Here is a 22519-nt window from a genome sequence, read left to right as displayed (position 1 = left end):
ATCACAAAAAAAAAAAAAAAAGAAAGAAAGAAAACCTAAAGAAGAAAAATACAACCCCCTCCAGTTCTTCTAAAGGTACAATAAAAAGTCAAACTACAGGGAAATTTAAAACAGGAACTCAAACAGGCAAAAACAGGCAAAGCCTTATATTTATGAACTCATTCTGGTTCAACAAGTGCTCTGAGCAGTATGCTTAGACCTTTGGTTTTCAGAATTTATGTTTAGAATGGGATTTTTTAAATCGACATTTCATAATAGGTTTCTTAAATATCTGATGAGAATGGAATTGGGCAATTCTCAGAGTTGCTCACTCAGAGGACAACTACAGGTACACAGAGTAAGTTGAAGAATTATCCCAATTTATGAATTTCCCTCATTTATATCATAATTAAATGGAATGGGTCAACTGTGGCTGTAAAAGAACTGCGATCACACATATAAGCAGAAACATTTCTGTATGATACAAATTAATCAATTGTGAGTGGGTTTTCATAGAACACATTTCAAACAACAGCTGATTAAACCATGATCATCATTTATCATACAGCATATTAATGGAATCATAGAATGGCTTGGGTTGGAAGGGACATCAAGTTACAACCCTCTTGCCACAGGCATGGTTGCTAGCTGCTAGATCAAGTACTAGATCAGGTTGCTCAGTGCCCCACCCAACCTGTACTTAAACACCACCAGGGACAGGAATCCTCTGGATAACCTGCTCCATCACCTCATCACTCTGTAAGTAAAAGATTTCCACTGACATCTAATATAAATCTTCCTTCCTTTAGTTTAAACCATTCCCCCTTGTCCTATCACCACTTACTCTTGCAAAAAGTTGACCTCCCTCATGTTTATCAACTCCCTTTAAATACTGGAAGGCCACAATGAGGTCTCCCCTCAGCCTTCTCTTTTCCAGGCTACAAAAACACAGTTCCTTTAGCCTATCTTCATAGAAAAGGTGCTCCAGCCCATTGATCATCCTCATGGCCCTCTTCTGGACCCTCTCCAAAAGCTCCACATCTTTTCTGTGTTGGGGGCCCCAGACCTGGATGCAGTACTCCATTTGGGGCCTCACAAGGGCAGAATAGAGTGGGACAATCACCTCCCTCACCTTCTGGCCACCCCTCTTCTGATGGAACCCAAGATACCACTGGCTTTAGGGGCTGCAAGCACACATTGCTGGCTCACGTGAAGTTTTCATCAACCAGGACCCCAAAGTCCTTCCCAGCAGGGCTACTCTCCAGGATTTCTTCTCCCAGTTTGTATTCGTATCTGGGATTACCTTGACCCAAGTGCAAAACCTTGCACTTTGCTTTCCTGAACCTTGTTAGGTTCACAAGAGCCCACCTTTTGAGTTTATCAAGGTCCCTGTGGATGGCATCCCTTCCTTCTGCTGTATCAACTGCACTACTCAGCTTGGTGTCATCAGCAAATTTGCTGAGGGTGCACTCAATCCAATCATCTATGTCATTGATGAAGATGTTAAAGAGTACCAGACCCAAGACAGACCCCTGGGGTACACTGTTCATTACCGGCCTCCATCTGGACATAGAGCCATTGATGACAACCCTCTGGCTGTGACCTTCCAACCAATTCCTTATCCACTGAATAGTCCACTCTTAAAATCCATATATCTCCTATTTAGAGATAAGGACATGATGGGAGACCATGTCAAAGGCCTTGCAGAAGTTCAGGTAGATGACATCAGTTGCCTTCCCTTTGTCCACCAATGCTGTTGCTCCATCACAGAAGGCCACCAGATTGGTCAGGAATGAACTTCCTTTGGTGAAGCCATGCTGGCTGTCTCAGATCACTTGCTTGACCCTCACATGCCTTAACGTGCCTTTCAGGAGGGTCAATATTCTTGAAAGGGAGATGATTCTTTCAGATATGAAATATAGTATTTTGGCAAAACCAACTTATTTTAGTCTCAAAAAGTTCAAAGTCAGTTTTTCCTTTTAATCATTCCAGAAGAATCCAACTTAAGGCAATGACTATGCTCACACAATTTCTGTTTGAATAACACAAGTATATCAAAACACGTTATAGGCTCCAACATTTCTATCAAAAGACGTTTCCATGCATTCACACGGAACATTCAAACAACCAACATGTTTCTTTGATCTGTGGAATTAGAAAGGCTACATTTGCATTGGCAGTCTGAATAACAAACATAGGCAGTCATTCAAATTCCAAGATGTAATTATTATAATTCTGGGTGTACTGCCATGTTACAGTCATGCACATTACAGTCTTCCTTTTCCTACAGTGCTTCTCCCAGAGATCAGTCTCACACTTTGTTATCTTTTGAAGTGTGAGGTGGGGATGGAGCATGTGGATGGTTCCCAGCCCATTCTAATGATTAGTTCCAAATGGTGCTTTACCTAACATGAGCCAAGCGTCAAGGAAGACTGTGATAAAGATCTACTAAAGGAAGAGAGATTTTTAGTTCAAATGCTTTATGGTGTTCATTTCTCCTATTTCCAGATGTGTAACAAAGATGTAATTTTTACACAAATGCTGAAAACATTCAGAAAGAATTTCACACATAGTTCATGGCAGGTAAGTCTGATACTCCAAAGTCCTTCATGTTCATTTTTAAGAAAAATTGTATCTTTGCCTTTATGATAAAGACTGATGTTCTACAAGTTCTCCAATTAGAAACCAAAAGGAAACTGTTAGAGCCCTGGGAATTCTACACCGGCGTAAAATTTAAAAGCATCCTTGATTTGAAAAACATGTTGGAATGTTAATCTGTACAGCCAAATTTCCAAACCAGACTTAAGTCAGTCTCTAAGGTTGTGAACAAAGTTTTACTTTATACTTGAAGCAGTTGAGGCCAATTTACCTACACAAGCCTAAGTGGGAATACATGCTTGTTTAAATAAATGAATTAGACATAATTATGATATTTATAATTTGGTTCCTATACTTGAAAATGACTAGTATTTTCTCCTCATGCATTGCAGTCATCACATATGGCAGCATATTTGCTATTACCATTTCAGAAATTTTGGCTCATTTTTAAAGTTCAGGACTCACTATTGGTAAAAGGATCAAATTATGTAGTTCTCATTCATTACTTCCTCCAATCTGCTAACACTAAGTTTGACCTAATGCACAATTAAGCTAAAGATAGTTGGTCTAAACTAGATTTTCTTAATAATCAAAAAAATATGCTAATGTGCATTCAACTGCCTAATCTTACATTTCTGTTCCAGACAATTTCATAAAATCCTCATAACTATATATCAGAAAAATAAAATTATCTGCAACATGCTGGCTGGACCAATGGTAAAATTTTATTCTAAAAAATCCAGTTTCAACCTATATTTTATGAAGAATCTAAGTTTTAGTATTTCATTTAAAAATTGTATTAGTGAGATGTCTCTGGAAAAAAAAAAACAACTTCAGACAATTCCTGTTTAAATGATACTGTTAATAATTGAAGTTCTGTCCTCTTTTTTAATTAAATTAGCATATTTTCCAAAGCAGGAGCTAACAGGCTATTATTTGTTTATGGCTGCACTACTTTTTCATGATATTTACCTTGAGATGCAAATTTTTAGTATTTCTGCAAGGTAAAGTAGGAGTGGAGGGAGAGAGATGCAAGAAATCCTACCTCAGATTCACTTTAAAGAGCAGGGTCTCTTCCCATGGAGATTAAATGACCACTTCTGCTGTAACAAAATGAGGGAAGATACCATGCTTTCCCAGAGACATAGAGCATCAGCAGGAATTACAATCTTGAAGAGGCAAAATGTTTCTGTGTTCTTCTCAGTACTGTGTAGCACTGCTCTCGACACTCTGCATGAAGCACCAAGCTGCTAAATTCTTCGCCAATTCATCTAGAAGGTGCCAAGTAAACAGCCACAGAATATCCCCAGCTGGTTCAGAAATCTCCCATTATGATCTCTTAAGAATCCTATACTATCATGCAACCCTACTGTAGGCAGAAAAACGTTAAGTGGTAAGAATGATTTGCTGAGGCATATAGGGTTTGTTCACATAACCATTTGCAGGCCAGTCTTACAGTATCTGCAAAAAACCTGGTAGCACTCCAGTTGTGTGTATGAACATGAGCTCAGCAAGCTATTGACATGTCTGAGAAAGGTACAAGGAATTCACTAGCAAATAGTTTTCCATTCTTGTGGAAATAATTCCTTCCAGATGGATTAGGACTTGCGTACCTTTTCACAAGATTGCTCTTCTCCCCCTGTATCCACACGAGGATGTCACTACAAAGATTGATACACGTAAAGGTAATGCTGTACTTTTTTTTATCCTCCTGAGAAACCGAGGACCATATCTCTAGCATGATTAAAAATTGGCTCCGTAAGCTTTAGCTGCAAAACAAATAATGTCTCCAGAAAGTACAAGTGGGCAGACAAGCAAATTGCTGCCACAAACCACAGAAAATCTGTTCATAGCCTAACCACATTCTTGGCTCAAGAGTCAGATTTACAGCTCACAGAGAGCACCTGAACACGTCTGTGGACAGACCAGACCCACCTAGGCAGTGTGGTGTTTTGCTCTGCCGTGCAGCACACACATAGTTGGATAAGTGGTAGCTGAGTTTTCCTCTGGACAGGCAGGCTCAAAGCACTAAGCTTACAGAATGTTTTTTGATGGGAATCCATCCCTTCTATAGCACACAGATAACTTTGAGAAACTGAAGCTTATAGTAAAAATGAAACTACCATGTTGACTAGATCACATTTTCAGTCTGGCCATCCAGGTTCTAAGAGTAGCATGAGCCACCTGCTTCCGAGAAAGATATTTCAAAAAAGAGAGAGATACCACCCATGGAGAGAGACCACCCATAGAGAAAATTCAGTGTTATTCTTTTCCAACTGAACTTGAATTATACACCTTTACGCATGGAAACCTTACTCCCTTTCCTAATTTAAAGAACATTAATGCAATTCTGCTGTACCTATGGACATTCTCATAGCAAGCACACATGCCTGATTCTGTTTAGAAATCTGTTAAGTTCATTCTTAATTAAGAACACCTTGTTGCAGTAAGTTTGGAAAGCATTACCATATTTCAGGAAGATCTAATAAAAGGCAACTATAAATTTACTGATTTTCATTGCAAAACACCTCAGTCATTCAGTTAAAGGTAGATTCTATTAGGGCAGGACCTTTTCTTCTTGAGGAGAAATAAAAACAATATTTGTTTTGTTTTTCTTTGCATTTTAACTGAACAATTTAATGTGCACCCAGTTTTTGACAATTCCAGTGGAGAAACTCAAAGAGTTTAAATATTGATTATATAACCTGCAATAACTAGCCCAACGTTTTATTATTATTAAATACTGTGGTCCTTTCTACTTCACTCAGGCTTAGTTAAGTCCTAAACCAATTGTCAAGTCCTTGAACTATGCCACGCATCATCTGCCTCCTGTCTACCAGCCAAGATAGTTGGCTCAAGAACTTATAAAATACATTCCTAGTTCGCAACTTAGTTTGATATTTCATCAGTTTAGGTGAAAATATACTGACAGGACATTTGTCAAATGTGTACTTTGTCTGTAAATAAAAATAATTTAACCTTCTAGCATCTGTATAAGTCCTTGTCCTTGACTTAAATGACCTTCTTAGATTACTTACAGATGAGAGTTATGGTGACGTATTCATTTGTCATTTAACTTACATTATATATCAATATGAAGATAAATTAGAATTTCTCATTTCTAAACTGCTGCCAGAAGATTTGATTTTCTCACCAATGCATTCCTCAGAGACACAAAGGTATTTGTCACTTCTCATGAACCATGATTATTTTTCCATTCACCATTCACATAATCTCCTTTATTCAAATGAACAATCGCAAAGAGAACAAGAATAAACACATCTGTAGTTCCTGTAAACAGTTAGAGCAATCCTATTATGAGATTGTTGGTATGGGAAATGAGCTATAAATCCTAAAGCGCGAGTCCAGATTCTCCTCTGTAGGGATACTGCATCTACTCATTTACTATATTTGTTTGTGGACTTATTGTAGAGCAGACATAAAGCTCACTCAAGTAATAGAATAAAAAATAAAGGCCTATCTCTCATTAATGTTTGCAAAAACATGTTTCCTTCTAAAAAAAAAAAAAAAAAGATCAGACAATTATTTTTCCATAATATAAACTACCTAATACTGATCACAGCTCAGAAAATTGGGTAGCAACAGTTTGGCACTAGAAGAGTTGAAAAGTGCTTAACAGCATCCACAAATCAAAGTAATAATATGCAGCAAACAGTATTCCCAGGTAACAGATTTTGAAATGAAAGCAGAGAATATATTATTCCAAGACTAAACAACAAGTTTTCAGCTGAAACTCAAAGTGACCTCCAGTTTATAATCTTGTTTTTCTACTATTAGTCCCTTTTCTTTCAGTATTGACAGAATTGAAGTGAAATCCCTTGCTTGGAGAGTCCTTCAGCTTACAGGATTCTCTCTCTACTTCTGCAGATACAAAGTTCTCTTAAGAAGCATGAACATCTTGAAAACTTCAAACAAACTGCAAATTTTCAGTTGTGTTACCTGATGAGTTGTTTCTTAGCCTAGATCCAACTTCAATATTAGACATTAATTAAGAGCAAAAGATCTCCACCCCAAATCTCAGTCTAGATCTCCTGACCATAGCTCTCAAAATAGATACAGTGCACTTGCTTAGCCAGAATTTCACTGTAGATAAATCTGCATGTGTCCAGTGAAGCCAATGCTATGACAGTGCTCTGCACCCACCAAGCATCAGATTCACAAGTGTATTTTCCAGTGAAAGTGAAAGCTTTGGATGTGGAACCAGTGCAGAAGACACTCCAGATAATACGACTATGGCTAAGAAGTAAACAGAATTTCTTAACATTAGGAAACATATCACTGTGTGTATTAATAAATTACTGTTCTCTTAGATAGTTTTAATTAAGCACACACGTGCACGAGGTCAAAATTTAGTGTTTTATATACAACAGCTTCTTTTTTCAGTGTACATTCAGTTTAATCTCATTAAACCAGGACAATCATAGCTTCCATTGGAAGAATAAAGTTACATCCATATGTGAATTAAACGTTCAAACACTCAACCATTTTCATCTGGTTCTCTTTTGTAGTTCTACCTCTTTCTTAGAGAAAATCAAATCTAGATCAAGGCTTCCTGAAAATGAGGCTGAATTTTAGATTTGGATTCATTATTCAAAAGTATTTCCAGGGGAGATTTGAGTTGAAATTTACCTGATTAATCTCAGAACTCAGAGAAAAGGAATGATTCAACTTCAAACTCTTCTCATTCATGAAAACATTGTTTTAAGTAGAATATTCATAAATATATATAAATATATGACTTCAAGGCTGGTGGGCAGACTGTTATACCCTGCCTATTAAAATGGTGATAACTATTAACACAATTTCTCTATGTTTATTTTAAAACTGTAATTAACGGGCTCACTAAAATAAGCCTAGCAAATGGGGGCTCTGTGCATACTGCACATGCCTTGATGCTTTAAATTTGTTTGTACAGCTGTGAGATTCTCAAATTAACTATCTGTCAGGAAAAGTGAAATACTGCCAGGACAGCTCGGAGATGAAATCCAAGCCAATGGGAGAAAATTACAAAATGGCATCCTGTGACATGAATCACTTTTATGGAATAACTCCTGCTGTAATAAGTCTGTATTTTCTAGACAGCAGATCATTAGCAGCAGCCCAGGTAGTTCCAGCAACTTACTACAAATGTTCAGCATTTATTAAAATGGATATCAGTCATCTCCTTGTCATTTCATAAATGTACATGAATTGGTTTGTTTATGACAGTAAAAACTCCAAATAGATTTTAAAAATATTTCTCTAAACACACATAGAAGAGTCACACTAGTCTAATACTGCGCTCCCTAATTAAAATTTCAATTTTTCCTTTAAAACTCAAAGTTTTGTCTGACTGAAGTAAGGGATCAAAACCAACATCAACATTTTCCAAACCCTCAGGTTTTGAAGCATGCCTCAATCTAGCTGCTGAACAATGAAGAACATTGTCTTTTGGAATTTGCAAAAGAATCCAGTGAAATCAACCACTGTTAAATTTTTCATCTTTAGAAACTGAAATGCTTTTAATAATGTACGATTATATGATTAACTAATCTAACACCACAGGTTAGAGATTTAGTCTCATGATAGATGCATTCAGGGTATCTATTCTGACACCCAACAGTATGATGGCACTGAGCTTAGAAGGGCAATGAGAAAATAAGGTGTAAATAGTACCAGAGGCTGCTAAACTAGTGCATATTACTCCTCTGGGTAACAGATACCAAATACAGTCTGACTTGGGTGCTATTTTTAGCTGTAAAGATTCAGTCCTAAGGAGGGAACTTTATCTGTTTCTGTATTTAGAACTACAAGTAAAATTTAATTTATATTAGTTTATTTGAAGTTTGAACCTTGTGAAAGGATAGATTCACCTTGCTGCACAGCCAGCAAGGTATTCATCCCCATGAAGCAATAACCCACTGAAGCACCCTACTGGGTGAGCCAAGGGACTATCTAGCCTAGATCGAACATAAGTGGGTATCCAGGGAAGACTAAGACAGCAGCATGCCTTACACCTCTCAACACATACTCAGGCTCTAATCACTTTACGCAAGAGGATACTAGATGGGGTTTCTGTGCATTCATTACCTTGTTCAGTGTTTTCCTGAATCCAGGTTAACTTTAAGACAACGTAGCATCCACTGGCAAGAAATTTCCAGCCACTTCATAAACAAGAACCCCTTATTTTTTGTTTGGCTTCTGTTAACTTAATTAGATGTCATAGTTCTATTTAGATAACACCTGCCACACCACTCATGGATTTGAAGGCTCTATCATATGCACTGCTGCTGCTTCTTTCTGCACTGAAGAACCCTAACCTACTTAGTCACTCTACATAAAAAGCTGCTCCGTTGATCTTTGTTGCCTTCCTCTGACCCTTTACTTTTTGCACTGTACATCTCTTAATCTGCTGTCTAGTTTCTTAAAGCTGTATTCCCAAAGTTGTATTACCAGCAGCTTCCTTACTCTTTTGAAAATATCTCAAACGTCCAAAAGCATCTCCACACAACACAGAAAGGAAGAGTTTATATTGATACTAGCACATTCCTTCCAGATTTAGAAGACTTGATATTTTGGGAGACATAGCCTTTTTCATTTATGCTTTCTTAATTTATTTCTCAGGCAAAAAGGCTGATGCTGACCTACGGGGTTCCCTAAAGATGAAGAGCATTCAGTTCTCTCTCATGAGAGAGGAAGTCATCCAGTTTCATTAAGAAACAAATGCAAAACTGACAATGAATAAAAACTTATTGCCAAGAAGTTTAATCAGAAGTAACAGGATTTAACCTCTGCATTCTGTAGAGTATTGCAATATAAACTTCAGAAATAATGGCAAACAACTAGTGAGTCAGTGTATGCAGTGTGAGTTTTCAATTGACTTCTTACATGTGTTGCCATTGTTGCTGAACTAACCAGACAGCTTCAAAGAGCTGCAGAAGCAAATTCTCGAACAGCAGCATATATCAAACAGAATGGAATATATCATCTTCCTCTAAGACAAAACTAAACCCCAAGTATTTTATGGAGCTTTGCCATCTAGGAAGTAGGGTATGTATGAGGAAATGCTTCACTTATGAAAGCAGACCAAATCTCCAAGCTAGTGGAGAGATTTAACAGGAAGATTTTTTCCCCCCCAGTATCTATATCCTCAGCCTTATCCTGTCTCCCTCAATCAGCTGCACCCTTGTGCTCCCTGCAAACTGATTCTTCTGGCAGCCACTCATTTACTATCAGCCTGCTTCAATCTAAAATCTTAAAAAAAAAATAATTAAATAAAATATATGGATAAACATCACTGTATGTATTTTGGCAGAGGCTGGTTCCTACAGAACTTCCACCTACCAGTGAAGTCTTCTGCTGCAAAGCACCTAGTTGAAAGACTAATATTTCTTTTTTCCTCTTCAGAGTAATGTCAAATGGCTCAAAAATTCCACATATATTATTAACAGAGTGCATAATAATAATAATTCAGGGGAGGATTTTGGAATTCTTACTATGCTAAATTCATACAGTATAATCTTATATATTTCCTTGGCACTGCAAGTCAGATTTTCCCCATTTGCAGACAATTTGCATTGCTTGAGATTGCTACACAAGGAGTTACAATCTGAAAGGATAAATAGTCCCCTAATAGCCTACAATGACACAAATGCTATTACTCTGCCATTTCTTCGGATTTTTACTAAATATGAAATAATATATTTTGGGAAAATTGCAGTGTAGTAGAATGTTTTTTGAACTAATTGCATTGCCTGTTATAACAGCTTGACAAACAAAAAAATGCCAACAAATTTTAGTTATTCCAATATGTGGGATTACAAAAGTCTAATTGGCTCCTAATGCAACTTCAGTTCAAAAAGAGGGGGATCAGCTATCTGAAGTAAGGAAGGCCATATTGTCAGATGAGGCAGTTAATGTAAGCAGAGAACTCTAGTTCTTTCCAGAGGCAGAACACAGAAGTATCAAACACTGACACATTCCCAGGTTATTTTTCCAGACCTCTCAAAATGATCCATTATCAAATAAAACGCTAATGATGCAAGACAAAATAAAAACAAAACAAACAAACACATCTAACAAAGTGTATTATTTGAATTTCTGAATATTCTCTAGTTTTATGGTTGTTGATCAATTTACATTTATTAGTTTCCTGATAATTTTACACTAAATGGACATGGCTTTTCGAAATGTCTGTCTTAGGGAAAAGAAAAAGAGAAGCACTGACCTGTATAATTTAATGGCCTTTCTAGCATGCCAGCTGGGTAAGATGCAAAACAGAAAAATAGATTACAACTCTGAAACCAAATGTATCTCTTGGGTAATCACTGAAGCTTTTAGTAGCTTTTACTAATAACAGCACCTTTTTTTTTTTTTTTTTTTTACTAAAAAGTACAAAAAAATCACTACCAAGTAATACTTCTCTCTGCCTAGCTAGTTTCTAAGCTCAACCAAAAATAATGCCTATTTGTTTCCTCAGCTTGGGAGCTACCAAGACACTAACAGGCCACCCCTCTGGTGAAGACAGTCTGGACCATATTATAGGGAGGAATTCAGAAGTCATCCAGTACTTGTACTAGCTAAATTTGTATTACCAGTTCAAATACAAAATATGAGTTTCACAATGGAGGAAAAGACAGATGGACGAAATGTTGCTTCTCTCTCTAATTTACTTCTTATCTTTTTTCCTCCCAGCTATCTATCCCCTCCTTTTCCTTTCTGGGGGGGAATAAAGAAAGCAGAAAAAAGAAAGAAAGAAAGAAGGAAAAAGAAATGCTCCCCTCCACAAACACAAAAACCTGCAGAAGGTTAAAAATGAAGCCTACCTTAGTGCAAACAATTTCTTCTGCAACGACAATGATGAGAAAAACAGCTTAAAGCAGCTGCTCTTGACAACATTGTCAGTTCTCAGTACTGCTGATACAATTTATTCTGTGCCCTGATTTCTCCTACAGACAAATTGTGAGAACGTCAAGAACAGAAGATGCATTTTCTGTTTTCTGCTCTTGGATTTTTTTTTTGTTTGTTTTTTAATATGCTGTGTATTTGTCTTTTTTTAACCACTTTCCAGGAAGATGAGTCTGAATTCCACCAGATAAACCAGCGAAATAAAAACAGTTTCAGAGCAACTGAACTCATGTAAATGCCAACCATTTCACCTAACTTCTCCCAAAGAGACACTCGCTGCACTCTTTAATTTCTCCCAATAAGCCTGGCCTACGGCTGCGATCAAGAGAGAGCTTAACCTGAACCTTGCAAAGCTCTTCGGTATCTTCTGAAGCTTTATGTTTTCCACAATATCTCTGCAGCTCTTGGCTGAATCCTTTCCAGTACACCACAAGATCTTTAAACTCTAGACACCAAAACTAACTGCAGAATTGTGTTATTGGTCTCCATGGAGCTATTTAAGGAGGAAATGGCACCTCCCTCTGCTCCTTAATATGTCCCTTGCAAATACATATAAGGATTGTATTTTCTCTGTTAGTGACCATATCACACTGCTAGATCTTGTATGTTGTCTTATCATCCACAGGTTACAAGTTGTTTCCGAGTATCTTCCTTTTATTATTACTTCATAATTATCGAAGAAGCATTCATTTCTCCCAGCTTTACATTATCTTTTGCTCTACATGGAAGAATTACCTCCCTGTCCATTCAAAGAGGCACTATAAATGACAACATTTAACTGCAAAATATTACATGCTAGAATAGTTAACAACACTTACTTTGCCAGGTTTGTTTGCCTCAAAGCTGTTTTCTTTAAATTTCTCCTGCAGGGTCTCAGCTAACCGACAAAGCAAGGCACCGTTATCCAATTTCTCCATAAAGGTTTCTGCTGTTATTTCTCTACCTGAACAGCAAGCGGAAAGTTAGCATGGCAAACAGTATGCAACGATATAGATGGCACTTGTTTTAAGGAAAAAAACAACAAACAAATGGACGCATTCTAAATGCATTGAAATCAAAAGAAATTTGGACAACAATTTAAAACATACTTTAACTGAATAACTTGCATTTCTCTGAATAATATCACTACTGTATCTTCAGTACACATAGAGCAAATTATTTTAAAATAACATGCTTGCTTTGGGAAGGCTTGTGTTACCTGAAAAATAATTCTAGCCTGTAAGAATTCACATCTCATTTTATTTATGAAATTCCAGTGTTTTTAGCAAACAGTGCAGTAGGCAGGTGATTTAAACTACCATATGTGGATAGTGATAGCATAAATATTGCTAACACTTTTAATGCAGTTTATTTTGTAGAAGTAGCAAACCATACAATGAAGGAAAGGGAAGTGTTCAGTGATGAGACAAAGTCTTGATTCTGCAAGACGGTGACTGCAGAACAAAGAATTTCATGTCATATCTCATTTCTATATAAATTAAAACTTTCACCTAAAGAGCAAAACCAAAATCCTCTCATTTGATATAATCATACTACATGACACTGTACTTCAGCTGGCGCTGATCCTCCTCCTCAGCTTGAGCAGAGCAGGTGGCCTATGGTATCACTGTAATCTTGATGGCCCCATGGTGTTCAAACTAGGTGAGACAGGCCAGATGAGAAGGCAATCTTTTGCAACCTCAAACAGAACTCACAGAATCTTGCCATCATTTCCAAATAAAAATATTTCTAATTCATTAAGCTTTTCACATTTATACTGGAAAATGCGCCTTCTCTTTGGACTCTGCTTTGGCCCACGACTGGATTATTCAGCATTATTCTATCGATACCAATAGAGCATATAGCATTTATTAATGCTCTTACTATCAAGATGGGACCTTTTTTTTTTTTTTAATAATGATACCTGCATACATCATTTGGGAACTGAAGTATACCAAGCAATTCCTTTTTCATATGCTGTTACACAGCATTCACAAGCAAAGATTAGTGAGAGTAGTTCCGCATCCCAACTAATCTCCTGCTAATCAAAGATGACTTTTTACAAAAACAGATAGAAACCTGCTTACTGCTGGTTCATTTTCTTTGCCACGAATTTTTGATCAACAACCAGCTGCCCAAATAAACCAGTTTTATATTTTTTTCTGTTAGTATAGGAAAGTGTATTTTCCATGAGATTTCTGGAAACTGAAAGCATTAGTGTGCTTAGAACTGATTCACAACACTTTTGGCAAAGAAAAAGCTAGGAAAATTATGGAAAAGGTTAAATTTAGTAAATCTTTTCTACACCTTTTAATGGAGAAGGGAGGGGAAAACAAATGGTCAAGAATAAGAATGAAAGAGATAATTAAAAAATTATATTATATTTCTGTAATATATTATGAGTATACTGTTACCTGATAATCAGAGTCACTTACTACATGGAACACTGTAGTATGGTAAAGTCACGTAACTAAAAATCCTAATGGAAAATTTATTTGTGGAGGCCTTTGTCTCAAAATCATTAGATACTTCTGCATTCCTTAGGCAAAATAATTTGCCAGCCTTTTCAGTTTGGACAGTTAAAAGTCAAAGATTACGATCTGTGCAGCAAATCATTTTCAGATACAACTTACACTTTTGGTCCAAACTAAACCTGCATTTTTTCTAATGCATTCTTCAGAAATATCTGTTTAATGTGAAGTTTTTTCCTTTCTTTCCCCCTCTCCTTAATTCTCTCTGCCACACAACCCACTTTATGGCTCCCATATACCTAAATTACTTCTCCAGGCAGAAGAGCAGTAGCAGCTCTACAGACATTCAACACAGTGGTAGTTCGTATATAACTCACATTACTTTAGTAGTGCCTCCAATTCAACTGAAGTCAGATCAGAAACTGATAGCCCACAGATAAAAAAAAAACAAAACACACAAACAAAAAAACCTGAGCATTGCAGCACCTCAAAAGCCTTCAGCATCATTCTGGCATATTTTTTTTCCCCAATTTGCATTTATAGCAAAAGATTAGAAGCCATTAGAAATCTAAAACCAAAAAACTACTACGTCATAAGAATAGCTTTATTTTTGATTAATAATTGGATTTTTTTTAATAGACTCATTTTCTATTAAAATGTATTTCAACCTCTTTTTAACTATGGAAGGTTTGATTTCATTTTAGAATGCACATTTTTTTTTGCACAAGTAAAAGAAAACACATTCTACTCATCTATTCTGTCCTATGATATGTAGACATAGGTTTATTACTCTTCTGGTCAAGATTTAAAAAAACCTAGAAGCTATTTAAAACGATCTTCTCATTTAACAGACATGGAAAAAAATCTATCTTCTGCTGAGATTTAACAATACATTTACACTATTTTTAATGCTGAACTGCATTAGCAGTTTGGTCACCGCATATGGTATGCTAAGCTGGAGCATTGTAGTTCTCTTCCCTTTTATGAAAGCTGAAAGAATGAGTTTTGCATTGAACATCTGTATCCAGTGAAAAATATATTAGGTGTCAGCTTTCAATTCATTGTATTTTATGGCTCCAAGAGGTGGCATTTCTTTGCTAAAACAGACACTAACATATTTAACAGTTGAAACGTATTGATTTAAATGAGAGCAATGTTCATAGCCTGAGGAAAAAAATGGCTCTGTATATTTGTATGGAAAAAACATTAGACTCCATTAAAAATGTATAACTCCCCCTATAATTACAAGAAAGCAGTCATAGCGTTTTTATAGAATGGTAATAACATTAAATACAATAAAAAACAACACTATAAGTATGAAAAAAAATACAACAGGAGTATGAAGGACCTCACAAACCTTGCAAACGTGCCTTACCACTTCTTGTACTGCAGAGGCCAGATGCCCCTTAAAAAAGACAAACTCTTTTACCTGAATGCCTAATACTTGGGAGCCATGGGCAGCTAACTACAAGGCCACCCAGACCTGGGCATTCTAATGTAAGCAGACCGGGAAGTCTGTGAGAGAGAAACTCAAGAGCCCATACCTAGGGTGTGTGTCCAAGAGGTTGAGGATGTGGGCCTCTAGACAACCAGAATCTTTAGAAAAATAGAGAGAGACTCAAATCCTAAAACAAAAGTACCCAAGTCTAGTTGGTTGCTCTATTATATCAATTTCTTCTTTCACACTCAGTTCAGTAGCTATAATGCAAGACCAGCCTCAAAACTAGCTGATGAACTACTTTATAGAAGAGCAGAATCGTTTGAGCTGGAAGGAAGATTTAAAGGTCATCTAGTCCAACTCTCCTGAGATGAACAGGAACACCCACAGCTCCATCAGATGCTCAGACCCTGCTGCAGCCTGACCTTGCATGTCTCCAGGAATGGAACTTCCACCACCTCTCTGGGCAACTTGTTCCAGTGCTTCACTACCGTTATTGTAAAACCTTTTTTTTTTTTTTTTTTAAATATTCAATCTAAATCTCCCCTCTTTTAGTTTGAAACCAAAGATTAAATGTTTCAATGGTAACACAAAAGTAATAGTTTATAAGCAGAAACCTTTTACTCAAATGAATCTCTGAGATACATCAGTAGAAGAATAGCAATGAAAGCATTCCTTTTGACCATCAACTTCTGTGGCATTTAAACTCAAGGTAACAAAAAACATATACAAATAGGGGAGATAGAAGCCAATGATTTTATGTAATTTTAAAAAAAATTGATATTTTTGCACAAAAAGACTGCTGTGTATCATCGAATAGCAGAGATCAAGAGGAGTAACGTTGATAGAACTGACATTATTGCTTGCTTTAAATGGAACATATGAACAATCTCAAAGACATACTGATACTAAAGAAAATTATCAAGCCTCTCAGCTGAACAAGAAGCTGCTCTAGAAACACTAGAGGTATCATTATCATAAGTGTAGCGATACTCATGGATATTTATCATTTACCTGTATTATCCACTGGCTTTAGCTGAATACATCGTTGTTGAAAAGTATGCTTTCAAAATCTTCTTACCAAGATGCCTGAACTGAAGTAGGCTTTGCTTTAATACAGAATTTAAGAAACACAGTTTTCTTGCCTAAGACTTCCTATCCTTCATCCTCCAAATTTTATACCTCTTTCAGCATCACCATATTCCAAACCTAGTCTGTAACTGAACGTGTCTCCTCCCATTCTCGTCAGTTCTCTCCTTTTCTCCAAGTCTACTCCACTTTTGCATCTGCACAAGCAATTTGCATATGCCTCATGCAACATGTAACTTTTACATGTCCTTATCCACAACATCTTGCAGCCTCCAGCCCCTTACGAATGAGTTTCTGAATCTCAGAATTTCTGCTAGGAAGACGTTTCAGCATTTAAGTCATAGAGCCCAGATATGTTCCCATAGCGAACGAATATCTTACAGATCTACTCTGTGTGGTCCAAGGTGCTAAACAAGGCTGGATGGAATAAGCTTTGGTATTGCAACAATCAGAATCTGGTAAGTGGGCCCTAGGAACAACAAAAAATATTCAAGTTCTACACAGTAACTAAAGATGAAACAGGGAATCTATCCACCTGAACCCATCCTAAACTGATAATAAGGTCCACTCCTCCTGATGGCAGCACATTCCCCTCTCCACATGTAAGATCAAATGAGACAGCACCGGAAGGTACAGAGGACAGCAAATCCCATTTGCAGTCAAACTGCCATTTTGTCTCCGCTAGAAGATTAGTACGGCCAAACAGTTCTAATCCCTATGTGAAACATGCTCAAGATAGAACAGAAGGTTTCAGTACTGGCAAGAGGATTATACTGAACTAAATTCATACATTATCTATCCAATTCAGAGGGCACTGGCAGCAAAAGCATTGCTGAGTTCTTCATTGGTACTATACACAATAGAAAGAAGATTAAGGAGATGATCATGATTTGCAAGACAGTTGATGAAAACATCTCCTAACTTTGCCACAGTAAGGTTCTCTCAGCTGAGCCAACTGAGCTCAGCAGAGAGAAGTGAAGCCGAGAAATGCAACATTCACTGCTCCAGTCCTCTTCTCCAGCATGCAATCCCTTGCCTGCTGCAGTGCTGAAGTGCCACACCACGGTGCTCCACAGCATCATATGACTCACTTCCATCTGCAACATTTATTTAATCTGCAGTGTCCCTTAATGTAAAGTAGGTTGTTTTCTCCATGGAGAGGAGAAAAACAAAAAAATGAAAAGAAAGTGCAGAAGAGGAAAAAAAGCATGTTACATATCCTTTTTTGGATAATGTGAAATAAGGGCGCAAGCGGATATTTACAACGAGGTAACAGCATGCTATGAATTCATACAAATTTTATCCTACAGCAATATGCTTATGTGTCCCTCCTCTCATGAAAGTTAACCCCAATTATACAGTAATTAAACCAAATTTGAATTCTGAGTGAACATATGAAATATGTTAATACGTTAATTCAGTTACACTTGATTTATTTTGACTGAATTTTAACTTGATTCATTTGAATAACAATGTCTACATAAGAATTCAAAGCACTTTAACAAATCACTATAACTTCAGTTCTTCACAACAAACCGAGAAAATAAGAACTTGGATGTGAGAAGGTGTGGGGGAATGCATTACGCAAATGACCTGTGCATGCTGCTTAATTAAAAGAAGGCTGTGCCCATTTAGTTATGCAGTGCAGAGTTTGGTGTCCATATGAAAAATCAGATGTTTAATTACAGTTGGCATTTCAGAACCTCCTGCTGGTTGCTACTTTCTTACTAAAAAAGTGACCTCATTCCTATACTTGCCACTGGAAGAACTCTGGTAGGAACTGCAAACAAGCTTCTATTTGTTTTAGCAGGCCTCACTAGAACTTCATTGCTTAAAAAATTAAACAATAATATTAAATCCTTAACAGAATAGGCTGCTTCTGATTCAAAAAGCAGTCTTTTGGATTGGTATCTTGTGGCAATTATAGCAAAAGGCAGGATTTCTGGATCTTCATCTGGCTTTGCTGAGATAACATTTTGAATTTGTTTATTTAAATGGAAGCTCCACACAACAATATAATAATTTAATAATTAATAATTTAAAAATAATTTAATAATTAAGGTGCCAGTTTTACAACTGTATGTTCAGAACTATTCCAATACTAGAATTTGTATTTTGTGACTGAAAATATTGTAATATAAGTGCATTCTACGTGCACTCTATTTTTCTATGTTTATCATAGCTTAACAGTATTTTCCTTTCTCTTAAACAAAAGAACTACAATATTGTAGAACATGCAAAGAAAAGGTACCCTATCAATGTATGATATCACCAATTATGTTCAACTACAGCAACTGGCAAGATAAAACATTGCCTATTTTCTGACCAAAGCATTTTTCCCTAAGAAAAAAAATCCCAATTTTAAAAATGTTCATCCAAATTTCCCCCCAAAAGTATCATGTGAACATCACTTTGTCTAAAATAATTTCTCCTCTTTGATTAAAAAGAGAAACTATTGATGTGTTTCTCTTCAGACAAGCATTTTACAACATTTACATTACATAAATAATGTATTTTCTTAGTAGAATTGTCATCAGCAATTCATTTCTGCTTCATGCATCAGGAGGTGCAACCGCAACCAGAAAATCCCCAGGTCCCAGCTGCAACTGCTAGGTCAGACTCTATACACAAGCTTCCGCGAGTCTTCACATGCATTGCATTCAGCAGCAATTGTCCACAACTAGCCTGCTTAGTCAGTGAAGAACTATTTAATGGGTTCATTCATTCAAGGCATTCAATGCACCCAGCATCTGTGGAAGGTCCCCCAATAAAAAATAAGATACACCTGATGGCAGTAAGTAGCAACATCCAGTTTAATTGTATAAGCACATAAAACCCATGTGAAACAAAATTTAAAAGAAAATGTGAGGAATTTGAGAACACAAGTTCCATTATTTTACTTACAGAATCACTGTGGAGGTAAACTATTCACGATCTCTTCTGACTTGTTAAAAGTTGTTCTAGGTGGAATTATCTAGCTAATCATAACTACCTTTATTTTTGAAACACAACTAAGTCTGAAGATTTTCATTCTCAACTGACAGCACGTGGAATTCTCATACTGTACAGTAATTGTATTTCTCGTATTATATCTTACCCAGTAAGTTCGTGAGCCACAGGGCCAAATCCTCTTTCATTGGCAACAAGTTGGCCTCATGTCTGCTGGCAAGCCACTGACTGTATTGATGCATATCAGAGAGGCCAGGCCCACGTGCCTTCGGGCTCAGAGCAGTGCACATTGCTTATCCACTGGTTGTACCTGTTTTAGTAGAAATTGAAAAAGAAAAAAGAAACAAACGTAAATCAATTTAGGAAATAAAATTTACAGATCCTCTTTTTAATGTTGTAATAGACAACAGCTTTAACTACAATTCTGACAAATCAGGCTTCAGACCAACAGATGTGGATCTAATACATGAACACAGCATCTATGACAGAAGTTTTGCTAATGGCTCACTTCAAGTGATTAAATCACATAGATAAATGTCTATTTCATTTCTACTCACCCAGCTAGATGTTGTCAACCCATAACCAACTATTCTACAAAGAATGATTAAAATCAAATGAAAACAAACATTTCACAGAAAGCTAGCAACTTACTGCAGTGCCAGATCCAATATCCATTCAAAATAAAGGGAAAGTTTCAGCCATTTTTGGATCAGGCCCAAGAAAAACATGTGAACAACTAAGTTACATTTTCGCACAAACTTACTAACAAATGGCAAATGCAGTAGCCAAGTAGAATCCCTGTACTCTGCAGCTTAAGAATAATTAAAGAAAAATGCAAGATGTATTTACTGAATAACATTATTTCTTCAGAAAGCAGCACATCAGCCCATGCTGATCACCCACCACACTTTCTACTTCCATCTTTTATACAAATATCCTCTGCTTCAGTGGCAACTTATGGAAACTTAGGTTTCAGGTAAGGCAATACGTCATGTGTTAAATATTAGTTAAGTGTTCAACTCCTGGAGCAGCCAGAGATGTGAGGCCCACTGGACCTATATTCCCATTCCTGAAGGACTAATTCTTCTCTCTGTGGCACTAAGGAAAGAGGTTGTTTTACTAAAAAAAAAATCAGAACTGAACACTATCACTTACAGCAGTGAGCTGGGTTACTTCATTGTCTGGTAAAGCGTAGCCTACTGAAAGCCCTGTCATACCAACCAGCAGTCACGAGGCCTTGTGCATGTGGAACTGAAGAGATTATTAATGAGGTAGGGGTATAAATCCCAAATAATTGTACTTCATCTATTTTCCCAACTGATCCATGCTAACTGTGGTTACATGCAGCAGCTGACTTCAGCTTATTAATCACTGTAAATACTGTTTGTTTCTCTCAGACAGGTAAGAGTGAATTAAAAAAGAAAAAGAAAGGAGTAATTTGTTATACTATTCCACTAAAGCCTGGAACAAAAAGAGTAAATAAGTAAATCCTTTGCCAAAAGGAAAATGCTTACCAAATATAAAAATCAATTGCCTTTCCATAAAGCTGTACTGCAAACTACATTTCCAGATACATGAAAAGCTAGTTGGGATATTTAATATTTACATCAACATACTGCAGCATTTTCCAAACCATAGCATGGCTAAATAAACTCCTTTTTCTCAAATATATCTACTTGTATCTTGTTGAGAGTACCAGACTCCCAACCCCAAATCCTGAAATGGTAGTTGCCTTTGAAGTAGGCAGGCACAGTGTTCACCATGAATATACCTCTCACTGAAATCAGACAGGTTTTTTCAGTCAGTGGGGGGGGGGGTCAATAAAATCAGTTCAGTCAATAGAACTAAGAAGCTTTATTGCTTTGTACAAAAATGTTTCTGAAGTATTGTTAGATTTTACATTTTTCTAACAAAAAATATCCTCAAGTATCAACATTCCTTTGGGAGCAAAGTGATTTAAGATAGGTAAAAATATTTAAATAAGGTACAGCTTTGTTCTTGAAACTGACTTTTAAAAAACTTCAGCATGGATCAGTGTTTTTCTGGTTGGTTACATCCAAGTTGTACCTGTTCATTTTGTTCAAGGGGAGAGAAAAGAGAATGATGCTGTTGACTTCAAAAAGCACTCTAGCATGTCACTCACAAAAAGGATTCCTTCTAACTACATGATCCTAATAACTTCAGAGTTACCACAACAGCATTTTAAAGTAGTTCTAAGTCATCCAGAACCAGTTTGATAGTTCAGCTCACTGCTTTGCCTTGAACAGTCAGAAACCCAATCAAGATGGATAACTAATTGCATCTTATCATCAAAGATTTAATGGGAAAAAAATCAGGTAAAAATACCATGCTTGCTTACCAGAAAAAAAAAAATCCTTTAAGTTTTTTATGTGATTTCTGGAGTCTATCAACTCTATTGATAAGGTGAGAGGCAAAATTGATCTTCTGAATCACCTTCAAAACTCTATCAGTATAAAGTACTTTAAAAGCATTCATTCCTCAATATTTATTTCATATGCAATACACAAATAAAGCAAAGGGTGAAAAACATTCTGAAATACTGAGCCCCATAGATACTAATGAATTGGAAAATTGATGCAAGAGAAAATCCTGCAATTTGTTTCTTTTGATAAACACACTAAAAAAATTACCTGAAAATAGCAGGATTGTTTTAAGAAGAAATATTTAGACAATGTACCTCTTCACCGAAAGTATTTTCAAGTTTCTTACTTGCTTTGAGGAGGGCACTGGAGTAGGTGACCCTTGGAGATCCCTTCCAACCTGAATTATTGTGTTATTTTATATTTCAGGGATGCACACAAACATTTTCATCATGGGACCTTAAGTGGATCTCTGCCCTCCCAGGAGGTTATCACATGGTGCACACCCTGAGTTGGGTTGTGTTAACAGGTATTCCAGGGAGACAACATCCTGTTCAGGAAAGGTGCACCAGCCCCTCCACATCTAACAGCTTGTGTGTGGAATTTGGAGTTAATTTATAACCACCAACATGATAATACATTGACAGACAGCCAGATACTATATAGGTCGCTGCCGCCAGCAAGGCTGGAGTAATCATAAGTAATTCTGGAGTAATCATAATCATAAT

At 36.7% G+C, this 22519-nt stretch overlaps 1 protein-coding gene across 5 annotated transcripts in view; it reads right to left on the bottom strand.

The window, feature by feature from the left end:
- Positions 1 to 22519, bottom strand: part of GAS2 (growth arrest specific 2) — a 107259-nt gene that overhangs the window by 58699 nt on the left and 26041 nt on the right. For all 5 annotated transcript variants that reach the window (XM_021402611.1, XM_021402614.1, XM_021402609.1 and 2 more), the window contains 2 exons: positions 19559 to 19720; positions 12303 to 12427 (listed from right to left, as the gene is read on the bottom strand). In XM_021402611.1, coding sequence (XP_021258286.1) covers positions 12303 to 12427; positions 19559 to 19700 — 267 coding nt within the window. In that variant the 5' untranslated portion in view covers positions 19701 to 19720. The remainder of the gene's footprint in view (positions 1 to 12302; positions 12428 to 19558; positions 19721 to 22519) is intronic.

This window comes from Numida meleagris, chromosome 6, assembly GCF_002078875.1.
Source record: "Numida meleagris isolate 19003 breed g44 Domestic line chromosome 6, NumMel1.0, whole genome shotgun sequence".
Classification (NCBI taxonomy): Eukaryota; Metazoa; Chordata; class Aves; order Galliformes; family Numididae; genus Numida; species Numida meleagris.
This window is presented reverse-complemented; position numbering and strand designations above follow the sequence as displayed.